At 42.7% G+C, this 18,956-nt stretch overlaps 1 protein-coding gene across 1 annotated transcript in view; it reads left to right on the forward strand.

Moving 5' to 3' along the window:
* C7H8orf34 (chromosome 7 C8orf34 homolog) overlaps positions 1 to 18,956 on the forward strand; it is a 151,207-nt gene that overhangs the window by 62,012 nt on the left and 70,239 nt on the right. The window contains exon 8 of the mRNA XM_054985159.1: positions 3,694 to 3,829. Within this exon, the coding sequence (XP_054841134.1) occupies positions 3,694 to 3,829 (136 nt within the window). The remainder of the gene's footprint in view (positions 1 to 3,693; positions 3,830 to 18,956) is intronic.

Genomic DNA, 18,956 nt, shown 5'->3' on the forward strand with positions numbered 1-18,956 from the left:
GTTTACTTGCACGGTGTTTATGATATTTTTTTGGATACTAATAAAAACTTATTGTGCTGCTACTGTTTACACCTTTACAGAGTCATTATTAGAAATGTCTATGCAATGGGCATGTAAAGGTCTCTCATTTTTCTGTGTTCTTGTTGCTACTCCAAACTAACCCTTGTCATGTTGGATATTAATAGTCCTCCTGATTCCTTTTAGTTTTTAAATTCCCATATATATCCAGTTCAACTTGTCAATATATGGTAGCAAGCAGGATACCCTTAAGGACTTGCAGGGGGTATCTAATCTAGAGATGGACACGATCCAAAAATAATTGCTGATCCAGCTGATCATGGATCGGTGCTGGTGACGATCCCGACTAAACGATCCACCCCAATCATCTCCCATTTCCGATCCGTGGATCGTGGATCGTGGAGGCCAAAGCGGGGCGTGCTGCTATTCCCAGCTATGTGGGAAGGTGAGTGTTGGCGGTGGCCACCGGGCACGGGGAGACGGCAACGAGCTGCCTCCCCTCAGGGGGCAGGGGGTCTGGCCACTTGCCGGTGGCACCCCCCATGTGCCCGTCCGCCAGGCCAAAAGGGAGTGCCCTGGTGAGAAAAGAATGGTGGGTGATGCTGGCGGCATCTGTGTTTGTGTTTGACCTTCTGTGTTTGGCCGTCAGAGCTGCCTATCAGGGTTTGCAGGGATGAGATTGGAGTGCCCATGGATACAGAACACCCCGTTCCCCCTCCCTCCCCTGGGTGTCTTCTCCCAACTGGTGACTGCTTTGCTGCTCCGTGGTTGGAAGGAAGCCCTGTTGATCAAGGAAAGCTGGGCTTCCATTCGAGTTTCCAGGGCGACAGAAGGAGGGGAAACACAGCTCAGGCATTCCCCTGGCTCCATTGCCCCGGGAATAGATTACTGGCGCCTGAGTGTCTGGCTTCCCGATCCGAACATGATCCAGCCCCGATCCAGCCCCCCTCCCGATCGCTGGATCGTTGGCCATGGCCGATCATGATCCGCTGAGTCACGATCGCGTGATCGCCGTTATCATGGGGTTTTTTGGATCGTAATTTGGATCGTGCCCATCTCTAATCTAATCCTTCCCCCATTTCTGCTTTCTCTTCCCTGAAAGCATCCACAGCCTCTCCCCTTTCCTGCTTCCTTTTCTCTTCAGATCTGTTCCATTCCTCCCCTCTGAAGCCTCTATCTTGGAAAACTATGGCCCAGTTGTGAGGTGCCATCTGCTGTGGCAAGATCAGTTGTATGGTGCCAACTGCTGGGCACAAGGACTGCTGAGGAGCACCTCAGTTTCCCTTGTAACTCCCTATCCACACTATTTCCTCTTCAGTCCTGATATTTTCACCTTTCCTACTTCCTTCTCACTCACCAAACAACTTACTTCTTAAATCTCCCCTCATCTTCAGCTATATTTATTATTTATTTACTTCATTTATACACTGCCTTTTTCCAAAGCGAGGACCCAAAGCAGCTTGCATTTTATCCCCACAACAACCCTGTGAGCTAGGTTAGACTGAGGATGTCTAACTGGCCCGAGGTCACCCACTGAGTTTCCATGGCAGAGTAGTGAACTTCAGTCTCCCAGTTCCCTGTCTGACATTCTAATCACTACAGTCCTGGGTGAATCATCCAAGTCATGTGTTATCAAGTCACCTGGTGGTTGCTGCTGGGCCTGGCACTAATGAGTCCTCCCTCAAAGACCAAAACAGGCCAGGAAAGGCCTGCCCCCCCCAACCTTTTACTGACAGCATTCAAGGCTTAAAGGCTGGCAATATTTTTGGCATTGCCTAGCAACTCCCTCACAATAGCCACTGAAGAGGGCATTCATTTCTTAAGGTACAAGCACTGCAGCTATTATTTAGAAGGTTTAAACCCCAATGTATTTTTTTATTTCAAATATTTCTGAAAACCTGAAGCTCTTCTTTAGTTTGTACAAAGATCTGTTTGTTCTGACTATGGCTCCAGAGTCCAGAGTTAAGTATCCACAGATAGGGCCATGTTGAGAGTTAGATATATTAATAAGCACGTTTTGTCCTCCCTGTCTGCTAAATAATACTTGGTTATTAATTCTTGACCATATCTCCATCTTCAACTAATATTCCCATGCAATTTTGTCCCTCATGGGTCTGAAATTTCCTTTTCTCCATTTACTTTTTCTTTGTTTTTCCATTTCTCTGTTTCATGCTGTATGAAAAATATAAAATAGGTTAGGGGTATTGTATAGCTATTTACAATTTATTTGTATCCTATCGTAGAGGAATTTTATTAATACCCCTCGTCTTTATTCTGAAAGGGGCTTATGAAGTTTAACACCAGGCTTGATGGCTAAACAAAAACTGTGGGTGCACAGCTCCATACACCCACAGAGGCTTTGAGATGTGCTTCTCAAACTGTAGCATGCCCCATGGCAAATTACTTTTGAAACTTATGGAACTTTCAAACACAGTTTGTGATATAGTATAGAGGTCTCCTGTTCAAAGAAAAATAAAAGCTCTATATCCCTCTGATCCTCATGTCTGGCTTGTACAGGAAAGATTTGTAAAAGAACATCTCTATCTGACCCTCAGTTCTTGTATATGAAATAAATTAAAAACAATCTCTCACTAGTATTCAATATAAACTTGTGTGTGGGTATGGTATGTTCTGTCAAGTCTCTTCTGACTTATGGCAACCCCATGAATTAACCTCTAAAATATCATTAACAGCCTTGCTCAGATCTTGCAAACTGGAGGCCATGGATTCCTTTATTGAGACAATCCATCTCATTTGGGATCTTCCCCTTTTCCTTCTGCCTTCCACCTTTCCTTGATCACTGTCTTTTCCAGTGAGTCTTGTATTCTCATGATGTGACCAAAGTACAGTAGCTTAAGCTTTGTCATATTAGCTTCTAGGGAGAATTCAGGCTTGATTTTATCTAGAGCCCATCTTTTTGACCATGCATAGTACTCTCCTCCACCACCACATTTCAAATGAATCAATTAAACTTACACATGGTTATTGTTAGATTATTTTCATGATTTGCCCTAGCTTACTATTTTTAGGATGGAAATTGTATACTTTTCCATCACATTAGTTGGCAAACTAGCAAAGCTTGACTCCATTAAGAAACTGTTTGCATAAACCATGAGGACATGAAGAAATATGAGTGTGACATTCAAGGCTAGGGCAAAATTCAATTTACATTATGTAAACACATCAAAGCTATGTGGCCATCTGTCTGAAAAAAAAATTAAAAAGTAGCTAGGTGAAATGTATACTAAAATTAATGAATTCAGTATTTCGATGTTTGTTCATCAGCATTGATTCTTTAAAATGGAGTCATTGAGTTTAATCCTTCCCTTTTCCCGCACACACTCATTTCCCAGTGAAGAGATTACTCTTAACATATCCATAGGATCCAGGCCCTTGGCCCAAACCCTTTAAGATAACCCTTAGAGAAATCCAAATATTGGGGTACTCATTCTCCACTGTAATGAACATGGACATAGCCTGTATAAAAGAATGGAACTGTGTCCAAAGATTAGTTTACATATTCATTATTGTATGCTACATAAAAATGTATTTGTTCTTGCAAGGGTTTTTTTTTTGCTTTTCAAATTCTTTAGCAATTTTACTGCTTGTACTTCTCAAATACTTGGACCGTGCTAATATTTGCTTAGTGGGATGTTTGCTTTTTATTTTTTTTAGAGGATCTTGATGATTTAAGAATGGAAGGGGTAACCGGTGTCATTTCTTCTGGGAGCAAATTTAACCAGACTCGAAGTATGCATACTGCTGAACCACAAGCCAAGGTCACGTTGAACATCTGTGCCAGGTGTGCCAGGTAAATAGTAGGCAATGAGGATTTTAAGTAGTTGCTTATTTTGAAAGTTTCAAATCAATATTATGCTTCCCTAAGGAAAAAATTGGTACTGCAAAATGATTTATAGAATATCCAATGGGATACCTAAGGAAAAAGTGAAGATGTTTTCCCATCTTATGTTTAAATTGAAGAGTTGTACTTTTCCAAAATTCTTGTTTGTATCCATGACTTGCACTTTCATCTTTTGTAACTTAAATTAGCACTCACAGATTATGGACAGAAGGCCATTGGTATGGTTTAGCATTATGAAACCGAGATACCCAAGTAGAAAGAATTCGTGCTGTTTTGTATGTAGATTAGGATATGACACTGGTCATACTTTCACATGGTTGTTAAGATGATAACATTCAAAAGGAGAAGCTTACAGCTGAACTGAAGGCAGCCTTTGGGAGCCAGAGTATTTCCCCCTTTAGCTTAGAAAGTTTTTATACACTTTCTTTAGACTACCACTTGATCTACTTTGGAGTAGGAGCAGCATTTTTGAAGTTATCTTTGCTCATTACATTATTCACCCTAAAATGTACCAAATTGTTTCATGTACTGATAAGCTTTACTTCACAGTTTGGAACCATTTTCATTTGTTCTGCCTTTGAATTTGATTAGTTATCTGAATTTCTGTGACAAGAAGTCTTGAGAAAAGAGGTGATCTAAGCTATTTATGGTTGTTGTGGGTTTTCCGGGCTGTATTGCCGTGGTCTTGGCATTGTAGTTCCTGACGTTTCGCCAGCAGCTGTGGCTGGCATCTTCAGAGGTGTAGCACCAAAAGACAGAGATCTCTCAGTGTCTGATCTCACACTGAGAGATCTCTGTCTTTTGGTGCTACACCTCTGAAGATGCCAGCCACAGCTGCTGGCGAAACGTCAGGAACTACAATGCCAAGACCACGGCAATACAGCCCGGAAAACCCACAACAACCATCGTTCTCCGGCCGTGAAAGCCTTCGACAATACATTAAGCTATTTATGTCTTTAGAACCAGCCTATATGCACCTATATAAATGGAGATTTGGCTGCTTGTATCCTTGGGGATTTCATTGAGTTACCTTGTAACACTTCACAATCATATCCCTTTGGAAGAAATCTAATCAATATGAAATCTTTTCTGGCTTTAGCAGCTGAGAGCTATTTTTTCATCTGCGGAATGAGAGCCAGGGAATAAGGCAGCCAAATCAACTGAGAAGGCAACATTAAGTACAAGTCCTTGGATTTTCTTTAAACAAAAACTCCTTCTTGAGAAAGAAGGTTTAGCTAGCCAGCTATTTTATCTTTTATAAGTGGTGCAGAACACAGATGAGCAAGAATATATATTTTTAAATTCCACCATGTTATATCCTTTTACTGTTGCTGCCGGCTGTTCTTTTGTACTTCTTTCAGAGGAGGTTGGCTACAGGTAAACAAAAGCAACCAGCAGCAAGATGAAGCCCAAATTTGGCATGTGCCACCCTCCTTTTATAATTTATCTACTTTAATTTGAGGTTGCCACTTTTTGAAAGGTTGCCTGGTTGGAGATACTAATTGAATAACATGTCTGTGTACTCCAAATGGACTTATAGCTATGCTCGTACAATCATAATGTGTTATAGTCATTGTTAGAGGAATCTTTACCACTTTTAAGATTTAAAACTGAAAATGTAAATCAAAAAGTAGCTTTACATCCCTGACATGCAGATGTCAGAAAAGCTACCTAAGGTAGCTTTTGAAGAAATCAGTGAAAGACACTACTATTGGTTTTCTTTTAGTCAGTAAAAGAAAGAAACACATAAAAAAGAAAGAAACACATAAACATAAGCTAAATACATAACATAATTATTACCACATGTGTCTCCCTTCATATGTATCCTTAGACAAGGATGGACTCTAACTTGGGTTTGAGACACTTACCCAGAACTGCAACTAATTTGGGGGAATTAAGTTCAGTGTCAAGGGGGAACCTTTTTCTCACTTCCACAGTCTGGCTAGCTTGGAAAACTGACATACTTGCCAGTACAGGGAGCAGAATATGAGATTTAGGGGTCTTTTACCTGGATAGGGCAAGCAAACTCAAAGTGCCTAATAGGCTACCAGTAGTCACAAAATGACCAAGTCTTTTCCAAAGCAATGGCTAGAATTTATTGAGGGAAATATAGGGGTACAAAGATTGAAAAGGTGCTCAAACATAAGAACAGTACTATTGTGTTCAGAGGGACAAGCATATGGAGTTACATGAGAGGAGAGAAAGACCAACTAAAAGGAACCAAACTTCTGGTTAAGTGGGGATTCTGCACCTGGGAATAGTCACAGGGAGGAGTGAATGAGAAGGATTTAAAGAAGGGAAAAGGAGAGTTTTCAGAGGAAAGGTGTGAACAAAGAAGGAGTTTATGTATCCACTGTCTGCTGAGCTGGGTAGAGTACATTGCCTGCTCTGACTGAGAGTAGAGAGCCTGTGGCAGAGCTTCTGACAGTTCCAAGGAAAAGCTTGGCTGGTCTCAAAAGAGTGGAGTGAGCAGCCTCAAGGCTAGCAGAGGAGATTAGACTACCTTCCTTTGGCTGGCAGAACAGTGATTGTTATAGGAGTGCATGCACACACAAACAAAATCAAATAAATAATTGTTATGTCCAGGAATTCAGGTTGAGTCCAAGATGAGAAGCTGTGTGTTTTCTGACTTTGAGTCAGAAAAACCCACAGGGGGGAAGGGAGAAAGGGGGGGGGCTCTCAGAAAGATAACAAAAGGTGATTGCATTGAGGCAGAGTGGACAAAAGGGGCTGGCAGCATGGAGGCTTCACCCATGCTTGTGGCAGATCGATAGGAGTCAGCAAAAGTAATCACACCCACCTGGCTGCTTGAGAGTAATTAGGGTACCTTTCACTCTCACGGGTTAATGCACCACTTCTAAGGAGTTGCCATGATCGCAACAGATACAGATCGGCACCCGTGTGTTTCACACTATCCAAAAAGTTCCGAATTGGCATTCTACATTTTGTTTCACACTTGCTTCGAAGCCCTGGTTTTGTTGTGGGCTTTGTGGCTTTGTAATTCATGTCACCTTTTTTTTTTAAAGTTTGTGCATGCATTGTAATGTTGTGATGTTACCACTTGAAACCCCACCCCTCCCTATGCACATCAATACTGCATCTCTGTGTGGCCATTTTTGCACCCTAACTTTTCACATTTGAAAATAGTGTCTAGGAGTGTTGAGCACTGATTGTCCTTGCCCAGCAAATTTTCCTGCCACCATTGGTCTCATGCGATCACGTGAACCCTGAATGGGTGGGATGTGATGATCTTTTTGGAGAAAATGTAGACTCCCCATGCTTGTTTGAACACCATTTTTTAAGGCCATCATTATCATTTATATTGAGCATTAAAAATCAAAACGGAAATGTGTCCAATGGTCAAATGAACAGAAGTGGTTCTTTGCAGAGCCAGAAAGCATATCTACTGGTGGTGATTTCCCGTGGCACCTTTTTCCTAAACAGCAGTAATGTAAGAGCGTTGCTTCCTATCCATTGATAACAAAAGATGCACAATGCTGAAACATTACTGTCCTTTAGAAATACAAAAAAAAAATACAGAAAAAGTGGCCAGGGTGCTGGAGAGAGTGGGTTTTATTAGATCCACACAGACTAATCAGCTAAAGGAAAAAGAGAGGGCAGTGTAGAGAAGCAAACAGCTCAAATGTGATGAGGAACCTTAAGAGGAAGCCACGGCAGCAGGATGCAGGAGAAGAGGGAGGGCACAAGGATGGGAGCCAGAAGAGAGGAGAGGCTGAGTGGAGGCCTTGCTGGAGGGAGAGTCCCTTGTGCCCCTTGCTCATTCCCAACCTTCCATCTTCCTTCACTCTAGGCCACCGATAATCCCCGGTTCACAAACTTGCCAAGATTAGGCAAGAGCAAGAGGCAGCTGAGCAAAAACTAAAGTCAGTTCAGCCCCAGACCTCACACCGAGCACCTTGTGCGCTGCACAGTTGCGGCCCTCCCCCCACTGTCCTCTAAGCCAAGCCCGAGTTCTTCAGGGGCCATTGCTTCGATGGCGGCACCAGGGCACAGAGCACACTTGCACCCCATGACCCCAGCCCTGCCCACCTCCCTCCTGCTCTGTGCTCTGGTTTTCCCACTCAGGCCAGGCCAGGCCGGTGCCTGGCTCCCTGCTGCCAGCCAGCTGGGCAGGCTGGGGATGCTTTGCGGCACTGCCTCTAAACACTGAAACATTAAAAATTGGGTGGATAAAGTGGTCAGGGAGCTGAGGAGAGTGGATGTGGTCAGATCCGCACTGCCCAATCAGCTCCCGAGGAAAAGGAGAAGGGGGGAAGAGAAGCAAAAAGGGGACAAAAGTGTTCACACTGGCATTAATTGGGTCAGTTGCGAGTTGGCAGCAGCTTCAAAATTAAAATTGTGGTATGTCCGCAGGGGGAAAAATCAGGGATACCGCGGACTAATAGCGGCACTGTGTCCCATGACTAGCTTGCAAGTGTGAAACCTTTGCAGACATGGGATGCGAAACGGATACGGATATGCTGTAAAGTACGAGTGTGAAAGGTTACCTAGATTTTGTACTCACAAAGTCTTGTCTTTGCTGGTGAAATTACGTAGATAGATATAAGTGGGTGCAAGCACCTGTGGCAATGGGTACAAATGATCCATCATTGAGTCAGTCTTTCGACCACTTGTTAATATAGCTTGAGGAGAGCATTGGCCTTATCTTCTCCAAAATATGACATTGCTAGCTCCTAAAACGGCTACCAAAATGAATTTAGCTAAGATGGAGTCAGAGCAGATAGCACCCATCTGAGAAGGGGGTCTCTGGTAGTGTAACTTGAGAGTTCTTAATTGTGAGAATTGGCCGTATGTTAAAATACGCCAATGTGAAAATGGAGCACAGAAGGTCAGTCTTAGACTTCTTCATTATTATTATTATCACAAGTTGGCAGGCAATTTGGAATCTAGCCCAGTTCCCTTAAATTTCACCCCCAGGATTCTGTAAGTTCTCAAATGGCTGAGTAGGTTGATTTCTTCTGTCCCCTTCCCTTTCCCCCTTTAGTTGCCTTTCAGATGCTCTTAACATCCATCCCTTCTTGAATATTTCCAAGGCCCACTTGGTGAGTTTTTAAGGGTCTTTTTGCCTTTGGTTGATTTACAAAGTCATATTTTTCTCCAGATGTTCCAAGGATGTAAAGAGATTTGTCTTGTTTGTGGATGGTAGCTTTTGCTATGTACAAATTACATTCTGTCTTCTCACAGAAAACTTAGAACAAATAGAAAAATATAATTTATGCAATCCCCTCCACACAAAAAGCACAGTTCCAGCTCCTGAGATGGTGCTGGATCTATTGGGTCAGCTCTCAAGCTGTGAATCATTGGCTACAAGCCAAGGGCTAAAAGCCCTTTGGCTCTTGCTCTTCAGCTTGCATCAAAAATTCAAAGTCTGGCCACACCTAGACTAAATGCCAGTGAGGAAGAAGGAACAGAAGTTTGGTCCAGATCTCATACAGCTAGCATAAAGATATTTTCAGTTTTCTTCCCCTGAGATAAAATCTGTAGCCATACAATGATTTGTTTGGTGGGTTATAGTCTCCTGTTGACAAAAGAAGAATGAAGGGGTCTTTTTGGCCATCAAAAAGGCAAAAGGATTGTGACTAGAGGTGGGCATGGACCAAAAACGGACAAAAATTTGACAAGACTAGCCTGGTTCAGCGTTCATGAACAGGCGGGTCATGGGATGCACATTTTTCACGGACACAACAACTTTTTTGGCGGTCCATCGATCTGGCAGTCCATGAATCCAGACTTCTTGGCAGTGATCAATCAATTCCCTAGGTAATGGAGGGTACGTCCGCAGACTTTCTCTGGCTGTCAAACAGAGAGCTCCTGTTCTTCTCTATGAGAGCAGGAGTAAATTCCCCCCACCTCTCAGGCAAGTGGTTTCAGTTTCCAGCAAGCAGTAAGACAGGAGAAACTGCAGGGTGGATTTTTCAGTCTCAGAGGGAGGTATTTGAAGCTTTTGCTTGAGAGTCTGGCTGCTTCTGTTCCTCAGCCAGGCTCAGGGACTAAGCCTATGAGGACTCACAGAATACTATTAAATACATTATACTTATTAACAGTATCATTATTATTTAGAGCACTTGTCCCGGCTGCGAAGGTGCCTGGGTGAGTCAGGGCTCTGGACCACCTTCTGTTCTTGCCAAGTGTGAATGCACCCCACCCACAAGGGGAATTTTAACCACCTTCCCTGTGAGTCCTCCTGTCCTCAGTCCACCAGTGCCTGCCACCCCCTGGCTGCATCCCAGCAGAGGGACTCATTGTCCATAGCTGGGTTTGTTCCAGGAGGATCTGAACCCCCCCCTTTGGGAATTCCTTTCCACTAGACCATGAGGAGCCGTGGTTTTGAAGGATGTTTTTGCACTGTGGTGGTGCAACGAGGCAGTGAGTGCATGGGTTTTGGGGTGCAATTTGTGGCAATAGACATGATATAGGAATGTGTGGTAGATTTTGAGTGGCCCCAGGTAAAAATCAAGAGGATCCATGAGATCTGTGCTTTTGAAGCATATTTTTGCACCATGGCAGCTCCATGGATCGGTGTGTGTGTGATTGTTTCAGTGCTGCCTGTAGACTTGGACATCATCTATAATATGACGGCCTTTGTGTTTTGTTTCAAAATAAAAATAATATGAGTTCATGAGGATCTGTTTAAAATAATCTTGATCCGACTTTTACCTACTCCTTTTGATGTGTTCCTAGAGACCGTCATTCCACTCTGATGGCTGACATTCCAGCTTCAGAGCAGTTTAGGGACTGTCATTCCACTTTGGGGTCTTTCATTCCAGGCCCAGATAGGGTTGCCAGCTCGGGTTGTGAAATTCCTAAAGAATTTGGGGGTGAAGCCTAAAGAAGGCAGGGTTTGGGGAGGGGAGGAACCTCAGCAGGGTATAATGCCCTAGAGATCTCCTTCCAAACCAGCTGCTTTCTCCAGATGAACTCATCTCTGTGGCCTGGAGGTCAGTTCAGGGAGATCTCAAGCCACCACCAGGAGGCTGGCAACCCTAGGCCCAGAGCAGAGCAGAGCATCTAAGCTTGTGCAGATATAACAGGGAACAGCGCCTCTGCAGAGCACTTTCCATTCTCAAAGGAAGATTCTCTAACTCCATTCCATGTTTTCATTGCAACTTTTTGGTTCGTAATGTATCTAAATGGAGCCAATGCAAGTCAGTTGGCATTTGCGGCTCCTATTGCAGCTAATGGAACTTTCCTGGGGGCAGCCACTTTGGGTGTCTATAACTCGAACATCCAAAACCCAATCTTCACTAAACTCAGAGGGTGGCTGGAGGAGAGCCTGCTGAAGACTCCCTGTGAGTTTAGCATCTCTGAGTGTGAAGAGATGCTAAGCTATCAAGTTTGCTGAATAGCTTTGATTAGGGTAAATGGGTATGGAGAGGTAAAGGAAGGTGCTGATGAGCTTAGACAGGTTTTTCTCAGGAACCCTTGTTATTTCTACATCTCTCTGGGGTGTGGAAGGGCAGTCAGTCAGCCGGCTCTGATTCATGTTCTGATCATTTTCCAAGCTCTTGCCTGGTTGGCATGTACTCAGCCATGGGCCAAACAGTGCCTTGGACTTATGGCACAGGAGAAAGGGGTTTATGATATTCCATCAATAAACTGCTTTCTCAGCATGAACAGGGGATCTGACTGCTAATAATTTCAGCCACAGGTTTTCTGCTAGGAACTCATTTCCCCAAATGTGTGGGGCCCTATTTGGATCGGGACAATGGCACACAGGTAAAAGGGGCTTCAGTCTTCATCTCCCATACAATTTTTCCAACCCCAAATGGCCCATCAGTAAATGTGCATTCCCCAACAATGCAAATAGTTCTCACTAGGATAATTTACAGTTGAGAAAATGTTACTGGGGAAAAAGTCTGAAGAGCCTTCTCCATGTATGCCATTGTCTCAGTTCCAGTTGGGACCCCACCCTTGGGAAGTGGGTTCCCAGCAACGAAGTTGCAGCTGAGAAAAGATTGAAGCAGTTATTTCCTCTGCTTCCTGAAAGCATCCTGTGATGAATTTGTGCACCTGCCAAGGTTTCTTTGGCTTTTCTCCTAGCTTTCCTGAACCTGCTTTGCTGTGAAGTTTTGAGATAAGAATGCAGTAAAGTCTGCATGGCTGCTGTCTGTGTGGGAAATTTCAGATTTTCACAGTCCTACCAGCATGGCGGCTATTTTCCCTGTTCCCACTATACAGATTTTTTTTTAAATAGTGGCAATTGAATAATGTTGTAACTGTCTGTGTGCCAGGATCTTTGAAGTCCCAGCTTTTATTTTTTTAGGAAGTAAGTCTCTAGCCCCTTTCATTAAAGAGATATAAGGGGGGGGAGCTGGGGATTCAGAGCCCTGATACACAGTTGGTTGTAACTTTATAATAATATTCAACTGTCAATTTAAAAAACAGAAAAAATCCTGGTGTTGTGTGGAGTGGGATGGCTGCTGCTAGGAGACTGGGACTAGGAAACTTGGGGAAACCTGCCATGTGAAACCCCATTCTGCTGCATTGTATTGGCAGTTGCAGCAGCAAATGGAATTTATACAAGCTTGTCCCCATATGGAAAACATCCAGATAATTACTAGGTGTGAAACAGGAGTAAAAAGTCATTGATACATCTGACACTTGTGATGACGTGCTAGTTTTGAGATCCATATAAATATAAGAATGTAAGTACAACATAACCATGTTATGCTGATTGTTGACTGATTAAGATGTTTTCTGTACAGTTCTTGGTTTACAAAGAAAAGCAGCCTTTCATGGAGCCATAAGAGAGACATAAATTCAGTTCAAAGTGTTTACATGACTACGTTAAACTAAACTTTCATTTTAAGCAAAGTAATTTTAAAGAGAGAAACTTTATAATGTGCTGTTGCATTTACCTTAGCCTTCTAAGTGAAACATAAAGAATTTGTGGGTTAACTACATTGGGGAGAGAAGGAAAGATTAGAGGAGAAACCTATGAAAAGGAGACAGAAACAATGAAATATGAAAGATAAGTGGAATCCCAGAATTCTTATATAATATTCTGCAGTATATGAACATCAGCATCCTTAGCAGAGTCCATCCATTTTGTAGCCTAGAAGTTTGTTTGAAACCTTTTGCCTTAAAAAAAAAAGGTTTAAAATGGGATTTCCTTTATTTAATGTTCCATTAAGATTAATGAACTCATTTGCGAATAAACAGGGCTAATGTTGGATCCTAAAGTTGGTCATCTGCAAACAGTAACAGAAACTTAAGTCTTGTCAGTTTCAGTAGTATGTAAGTGTGCAAAACTATTTGTTGAATTGTGCCTGCATGAAAAATGTGTGCTGTAAACCAAGGACTTCTATTGTTTTGAATTCCATGCTGCAAAATCAATTTCATGGTGAGCTCCCTGTGAATTTCCCCTTTTGAAAGAAACAGCTAGGTCTCATTATATCTAAAATCCTAGCTTTGCCATGGGAAACAAACAACATAAGACACGAGATTTATGTCACAGCTTAACCAAGAACTCATGGGGCATAGAATTTCCCTACTTGACCACATTTTCCCACTGAGTAAATCCAGAAACAACACTTGAAAAAGCAGATATGCTAATCAAAACATTGTTTGTCAAAAAATTGCTTTCTCTATAAGGGTAAAAGGGGAATAACTGCAGTCTTAATTGACCTTCTGTTTCATTATATATTTAGTGGTTAAATATGCCAATTGTCCTGAAGTTGTTCTAACCTTGTAGAAGACAAATGTCTGCAAGTGTTTAATGTTTGCTGTGACAAAGACATAATTGCTGAAAGGAAATTCTGTAGGTTTCCTGTGTCTAATTATATTAACAAAAATGTTTAATTGTCCACCTAGTAGTTTTTGTTTTTTGATTTCACTAGTAGAGAATCTGAAGACTGAATTCGGGAAAAAAAACCTGAGGACTCCAATGAAAAAACTGGAATTTTACAGAACATTGAACAGTATTTTACTTATTCTAAAATAGAAAATATTTCATAAGAGCTTTTTTAAAAGAGGGTTTCTATTAAAAATATTTTGATATAATACAATCTACAGTATTTGTTATTGATAATTTCTGTATTTACTCTAGACCTGTACAATATATTTTCAAATGTACCTCCATTGTTTAAATATGACTAATTTTATTGATAATGAATATTCTGTAAATATGTGTGATTATAGTGCACTATTTGAAAGTTTAGTGTTTTAAAGTTTACTTTTATATCCCAATATTTATTTTATTTATTTATTTTATTTATGTCATTTATAGTCCGCCTTTTTCATTGAGACTCAAGCCAGATTACACAGTATGTGATTAGTACAATCAGTATCAAGGACATTTCAATACAGTATCAAGGACATTTCATAAACAATACCATGGGGTAAATAGATACAAGTTTAAAAGACATAGTATCAGGGCCAGCGCGCCCATGGAGGCCAGGTAGGCGGTGGCCTCGGGCGCGCGGCCACTGGAGGGGCGCTGGAGGGGGTGTTGGGGGCGGAGGCACGCGCAGCAAAGCTGGCATGAGCTACTGCTGCAGCCAGCCCGTTGCGGCCGCCGCCGCCGCCGCCACTCACCTCAGCTGGGCGCAGCCTCCGTGCGCCGCTCGAGCAGCGGCTCGCGGCTTCTGCGCCCAGCTGGGGCGCACGGCGGCGGTGGTGGCATGGAGCTGGCTGGATGGCTGCAGCAGCAGCTGCAGCCAGCCACGGCAGCTCTGCAGCGCGCTCCTCTGCCCCCACACGCCCCAGCCAGTTGCAGAAGCCGCGAGCCGCTGCTGGGGCATCGCGCCAAGCAGCCTCCGTACGGCACCCGCCCCAGCAGCAGCTCGGGGCTTCTGCACAGGGCCGGCGCGCTGCCGCCGCCACACGCCCCAGCCGGGCGCCTCTGCGCACCGCCCCAGCAGCGGCTCGCAGCTTGTGCGCCCAGCTGGGGTGCGCGGTGGTGGCGGTGGTGGCGGAAGGACGGGGCTGGCTGGCTGCAGCAGCAGCTGCAGCCAGCCACGCCAGCTCCACTGTGCGCTCCTCCGCCCCAGCCGAGCGCAGAAGCCGTGAGCTGCTGCTTGGGCGGCGCACAGAGCAGCCTCCGCGCGCTGCTCCAGCAGCAGCTCGCAGCTTCTGCACTCGGCAGTCCTCCGTGCGCTGCCCAGCCCCGCTGCGGCACGTGACGTCATCATGCAGGCCGTGGCGGGCGCGCACATGCACGCTGCCGCGGACGCCAAAACCTCTGGCACCGGCCCTGCATAGTATTAGCAAGAATCCAATACAAAGTAGAAAAAATACTGAAGCAGAACATAATCAGTTCTAGGACTATCTTTAGATAACATGGAGCAGTGGTGGTACATAGGAATATATATTTAAAGCAGCAGATAATATGTAGGGCAATATAGTGATGAAATCTATGGTCCCTAACTCATTAGCGAAGCATCTGAGACCACTTTCCTACAATACAGCCCTCCTATTTGAGTAAAAAACCTTTTTGAATAGTTTGGTTTTGCATCGTTTACGAAAAGCCAGGAGAGTGGGGGCTCTTCTGACTTCCTCAGGCAGGTCATTCCACAGGATAGAGGCCACCACAGAGAAAGCCATGTACGGGCTGCTGCTGACTTCACCTGTGTGCAGCCTGGCACCTGCAGGAGACCCTGTTCAGATGAACGAAGCTGTCATGGAGGGAGGCAGTCCCATAGGTATGCCGGACCAAAGCCATGAAGAATTTCGTATGTAATAACTAATACCTTTAACTGAGTATGGTAACTGATGGGTAGCCAATGGAGCGACTGTAGGATGGGAGTGATGTTCATGCTCCTGCTCGCTCCTGATAACAGTTGAGCTGCAGCATTTTGCACTAATTGGAGCCTCCTAGTTAACTTAGATGGGAGACCTATGTGCAGAACATTACAATAGTCAAGCCTTGATGTTACCATAGCATGGATCCAAGTGGCCAGGTCAGCCATGTCAAGATAAGAAGCCATCTTCCAGGCTAGATTGCGGTAAGTATTTTTTGCCGCTGCCCTAACTTGTTTTTCTAGTAATAACGTTGGATCCAGTATAACCCCTAGGCTCTTAACTGAGTCTGCAAGGTCAGACGAACTTCATCGAAAGTGGGGAGTACAATGTCCTTCAAGATCTCTGCTTTCCCAGCAAGCATCACTTCAGTCTTGCCTGGGTTCAATTTCAATTTGTTGTTTTTCAGCCATTTCATCACGGCTGTCAGGCAGTGATCTAAGATTTCTACTGCATCCTGTGGGGACCTGGATAGCAAGATATAGAGTTGGGTGTCATCTGCATATTGATTTTCTTCTGAAATCCCCTGTATGTATTCTATTAGCCATTGTAAATTTGCAATGTGATCACTAGAGCCTCTTCCTCTTCCAGCCAAGATCAAGGTAATCCAAACTATGGTATTCCCCACTACTGTTTATGGATGTGAAAGTTGGACAACGAAGAAAACTGACAGGAAGAAAATGGATTCATTGGAAATGTGGTGCTGGAGGAAAGTTTTGCGGGTACCATGGACAGTCAAAAAGACAAATAAGTAACAAAATTTAAGCTATTGTGCTTTGAACACATCATGAGAAGACACGATTCTCTAGAAAAGTCAATAATGCTAGGAAAAGTGGAAGGCAGTAGGAAAAGAAGAAAACCTAAAATGAGATGGCTTGACTCAATAGAAGAAAACAAGTCCTCCAGTTTGCAAGATCTCAGCAAGTCTGTTAATGACAGAATATTTTGGAGGGCTTTCAGTCATAGGATAGCCATACGTTGAAGGTGATGTGATGACACATAACACACACATATATTCTTTGTAAAATTAATCTAGTTTAAGCAGTGTGTTTTGGTTCATCTTCCATAACCAGGCTAGAAAGCTTTCAAATTAAACCGTACATATGTCCTAGATTTCATGGCCATTATTCAAATATAAATGGCCACACAGACTTCCAAACTATGCACTACCATTGCCAGCTCCAGAGACCTTGTCTCCAGATCAGGGGGTCTCCCCCACCCCCATTGGGGCAACAGCATTTTTGATGCTATTTTTGATGCTGTCACTGGTTCTTTTTAATACAGCATTTTACTTTGGAAAAACAAACATTTGTTATGGGTGGGTACCAGGGATCCCACAATAAATAGCCACACCGTAAATATACAAGCTGAAATTGATATATCATTGTACCACTTTATTCTGATACATTTTGCAAATACTTTTTAGTGCAATAATTTTTCAGTGTTGATTTAAGTTCCCTCTCATTTACTCTGAAGAGATTCTAGATATGCCGGCTAATTACTGGACTGCAGTGGTGTTCTTCATCTGAAAGACAGATGTATACTTCCTTTGCCATCATAAAATAAACCATACACTATTGTATTAATTCCATACCTGTGTTTCTCCTGTGACTGATAATATAGTACTGAATTGTATTCTGGAAAGAATGACATTTATTTATCTGAATAATCATCAATTAAGCAAGAGAGAAATCCTTCAAACCTTTAAAGGACCCCTGAAAATGCATTAATTTAATTCCAGTAAATAGAGAAGGCCATTTAAGATAAAATGAAGACCTTTATATGGTAGCTGCCACTATATCAGATAATCTCTAAATCATGGATAAGATTTTTCTTTGAGATACTTATAGAGTAATCCTGAACATAGTTACAACTTTAATCTACTTGCTTTCAATAAGTTTAGGAGAATGTAACTCTTCTTAGAATTGCTCTGATAAACTCTGTTGTTATGTGTATACTAGAAATCTAGTCTTAAATTCAGAATAAAATTTAGATTGTGTAATGCTGTGCTTTGGAGACATGACCATGGACATTAAGCCCTAGAAACTCTCCTTCCTGTCAAAGCCTCCAGTAAAACAACTGAATGCAGAAATCCCAAATGACTTGCACCCTGTTGACAAGACTCAAGAAGCCATTACTTAATAAAAGTGAAAAGCATTTTGCAACACTTTAAAGGAACATCCTTTTTAATTTGATAATTTGCTGTAGAAATAGTAAATGTCTTCCCTAGAGCTCTGGGCTATAGTGAGTCATGCAGTACTGTTTCCAAGAGGTTCTCTTTTATCAAAAGATATCAGATGAGTGAAGTGGATGCTGTTCTCTCAGGAAGCACGTTGTAAAAAGGGATCTGAAACGTAGTTAATTGCACAGAATAACGTATAACTTTCCTGTCTATAGTCTAATAAATCTTTCTTGTAGGAGTGGCTGTGTACAAGGAGGCATTTTAGTGCAGCCCTTTATAACAAAAAATCTTGCTTACACAACAAAAAAGAAAAGTTGGCCCTTGCACCATCCATGTGACAAGCATTATCATGATGAGTCATTCAAACCAGTACTGAATAAGTAGGTACTTAAAATACCTTCACACTGTTCCAAGCATAGGTTTATTCCAGATGGGTAGAAACTGTATGGTTATGCACATAAGCTTCCTCACTTCTTTCTTTTGTATCTAACAAAGTGAGCTTTAACTCACAAAAGCTTGTACTTTAAAAAATCTTATTGGTCTGAATCCAGGAAGTGTTCAAACTGCCATTAGGTGTGGCATTCAAATGGGTATACCTGGGTAACTTCTGGTTCAGTACAGGGATAGAATCCTAGTTTGTGGAGGGAAACCAAATTCCAGTTTGTACAGGCACCATTATTTAGACATCACAATAAATTGGAGTTAGAGTGAAGGCCTTTGAAACGAGGGACTATTTAATTGAACTTCAGGTATGATGGTGTTCGCAAAGATGATAGCTGGCTGATCAAGCCCATCTGAATGGTATTCAAACAGTTTGCCATTGGGTGCAATATTAGTGAAATCAAAAGAATTTCCATGTAACTGCTCTGCTATAGCCAACCATTTTGCATCATGTAAATTGTTATAAAGATGATCATTCATTTAATCTTGAATTTCTAACCACCCTTTCCCCAAAACTCAAGCCTTTATGTATATGAAGCAGGTAAACATTTCATTTTCTGCACTTCTCCTCTACAGTGCATTAAAAGTTTGCCTGCTGGAATATCTCAGAATTTCAGAAGTGCCTTCACTTGTAGCGCAGGCAAGCTGCTTTTGGAAAAATCTGCCACACTGCATGTATATCTTTGAGTGCAC

The sequence above is a fragment of the Eublepharis macularius genome, chromosome 7, assembly GCF_028583425.1.
Source record: "Eublepharis macularius isolate TG4126 chromosome 7, MPM_Emac_v1.0, whole genome shotgun sequence".
Classification (NCBI taxonomy): Eukaryota; Metazoa; Chordata; class Lepidosauria; order Squamata; family Eublepharidae; genus Eublepharis; species Eublepharis macularius.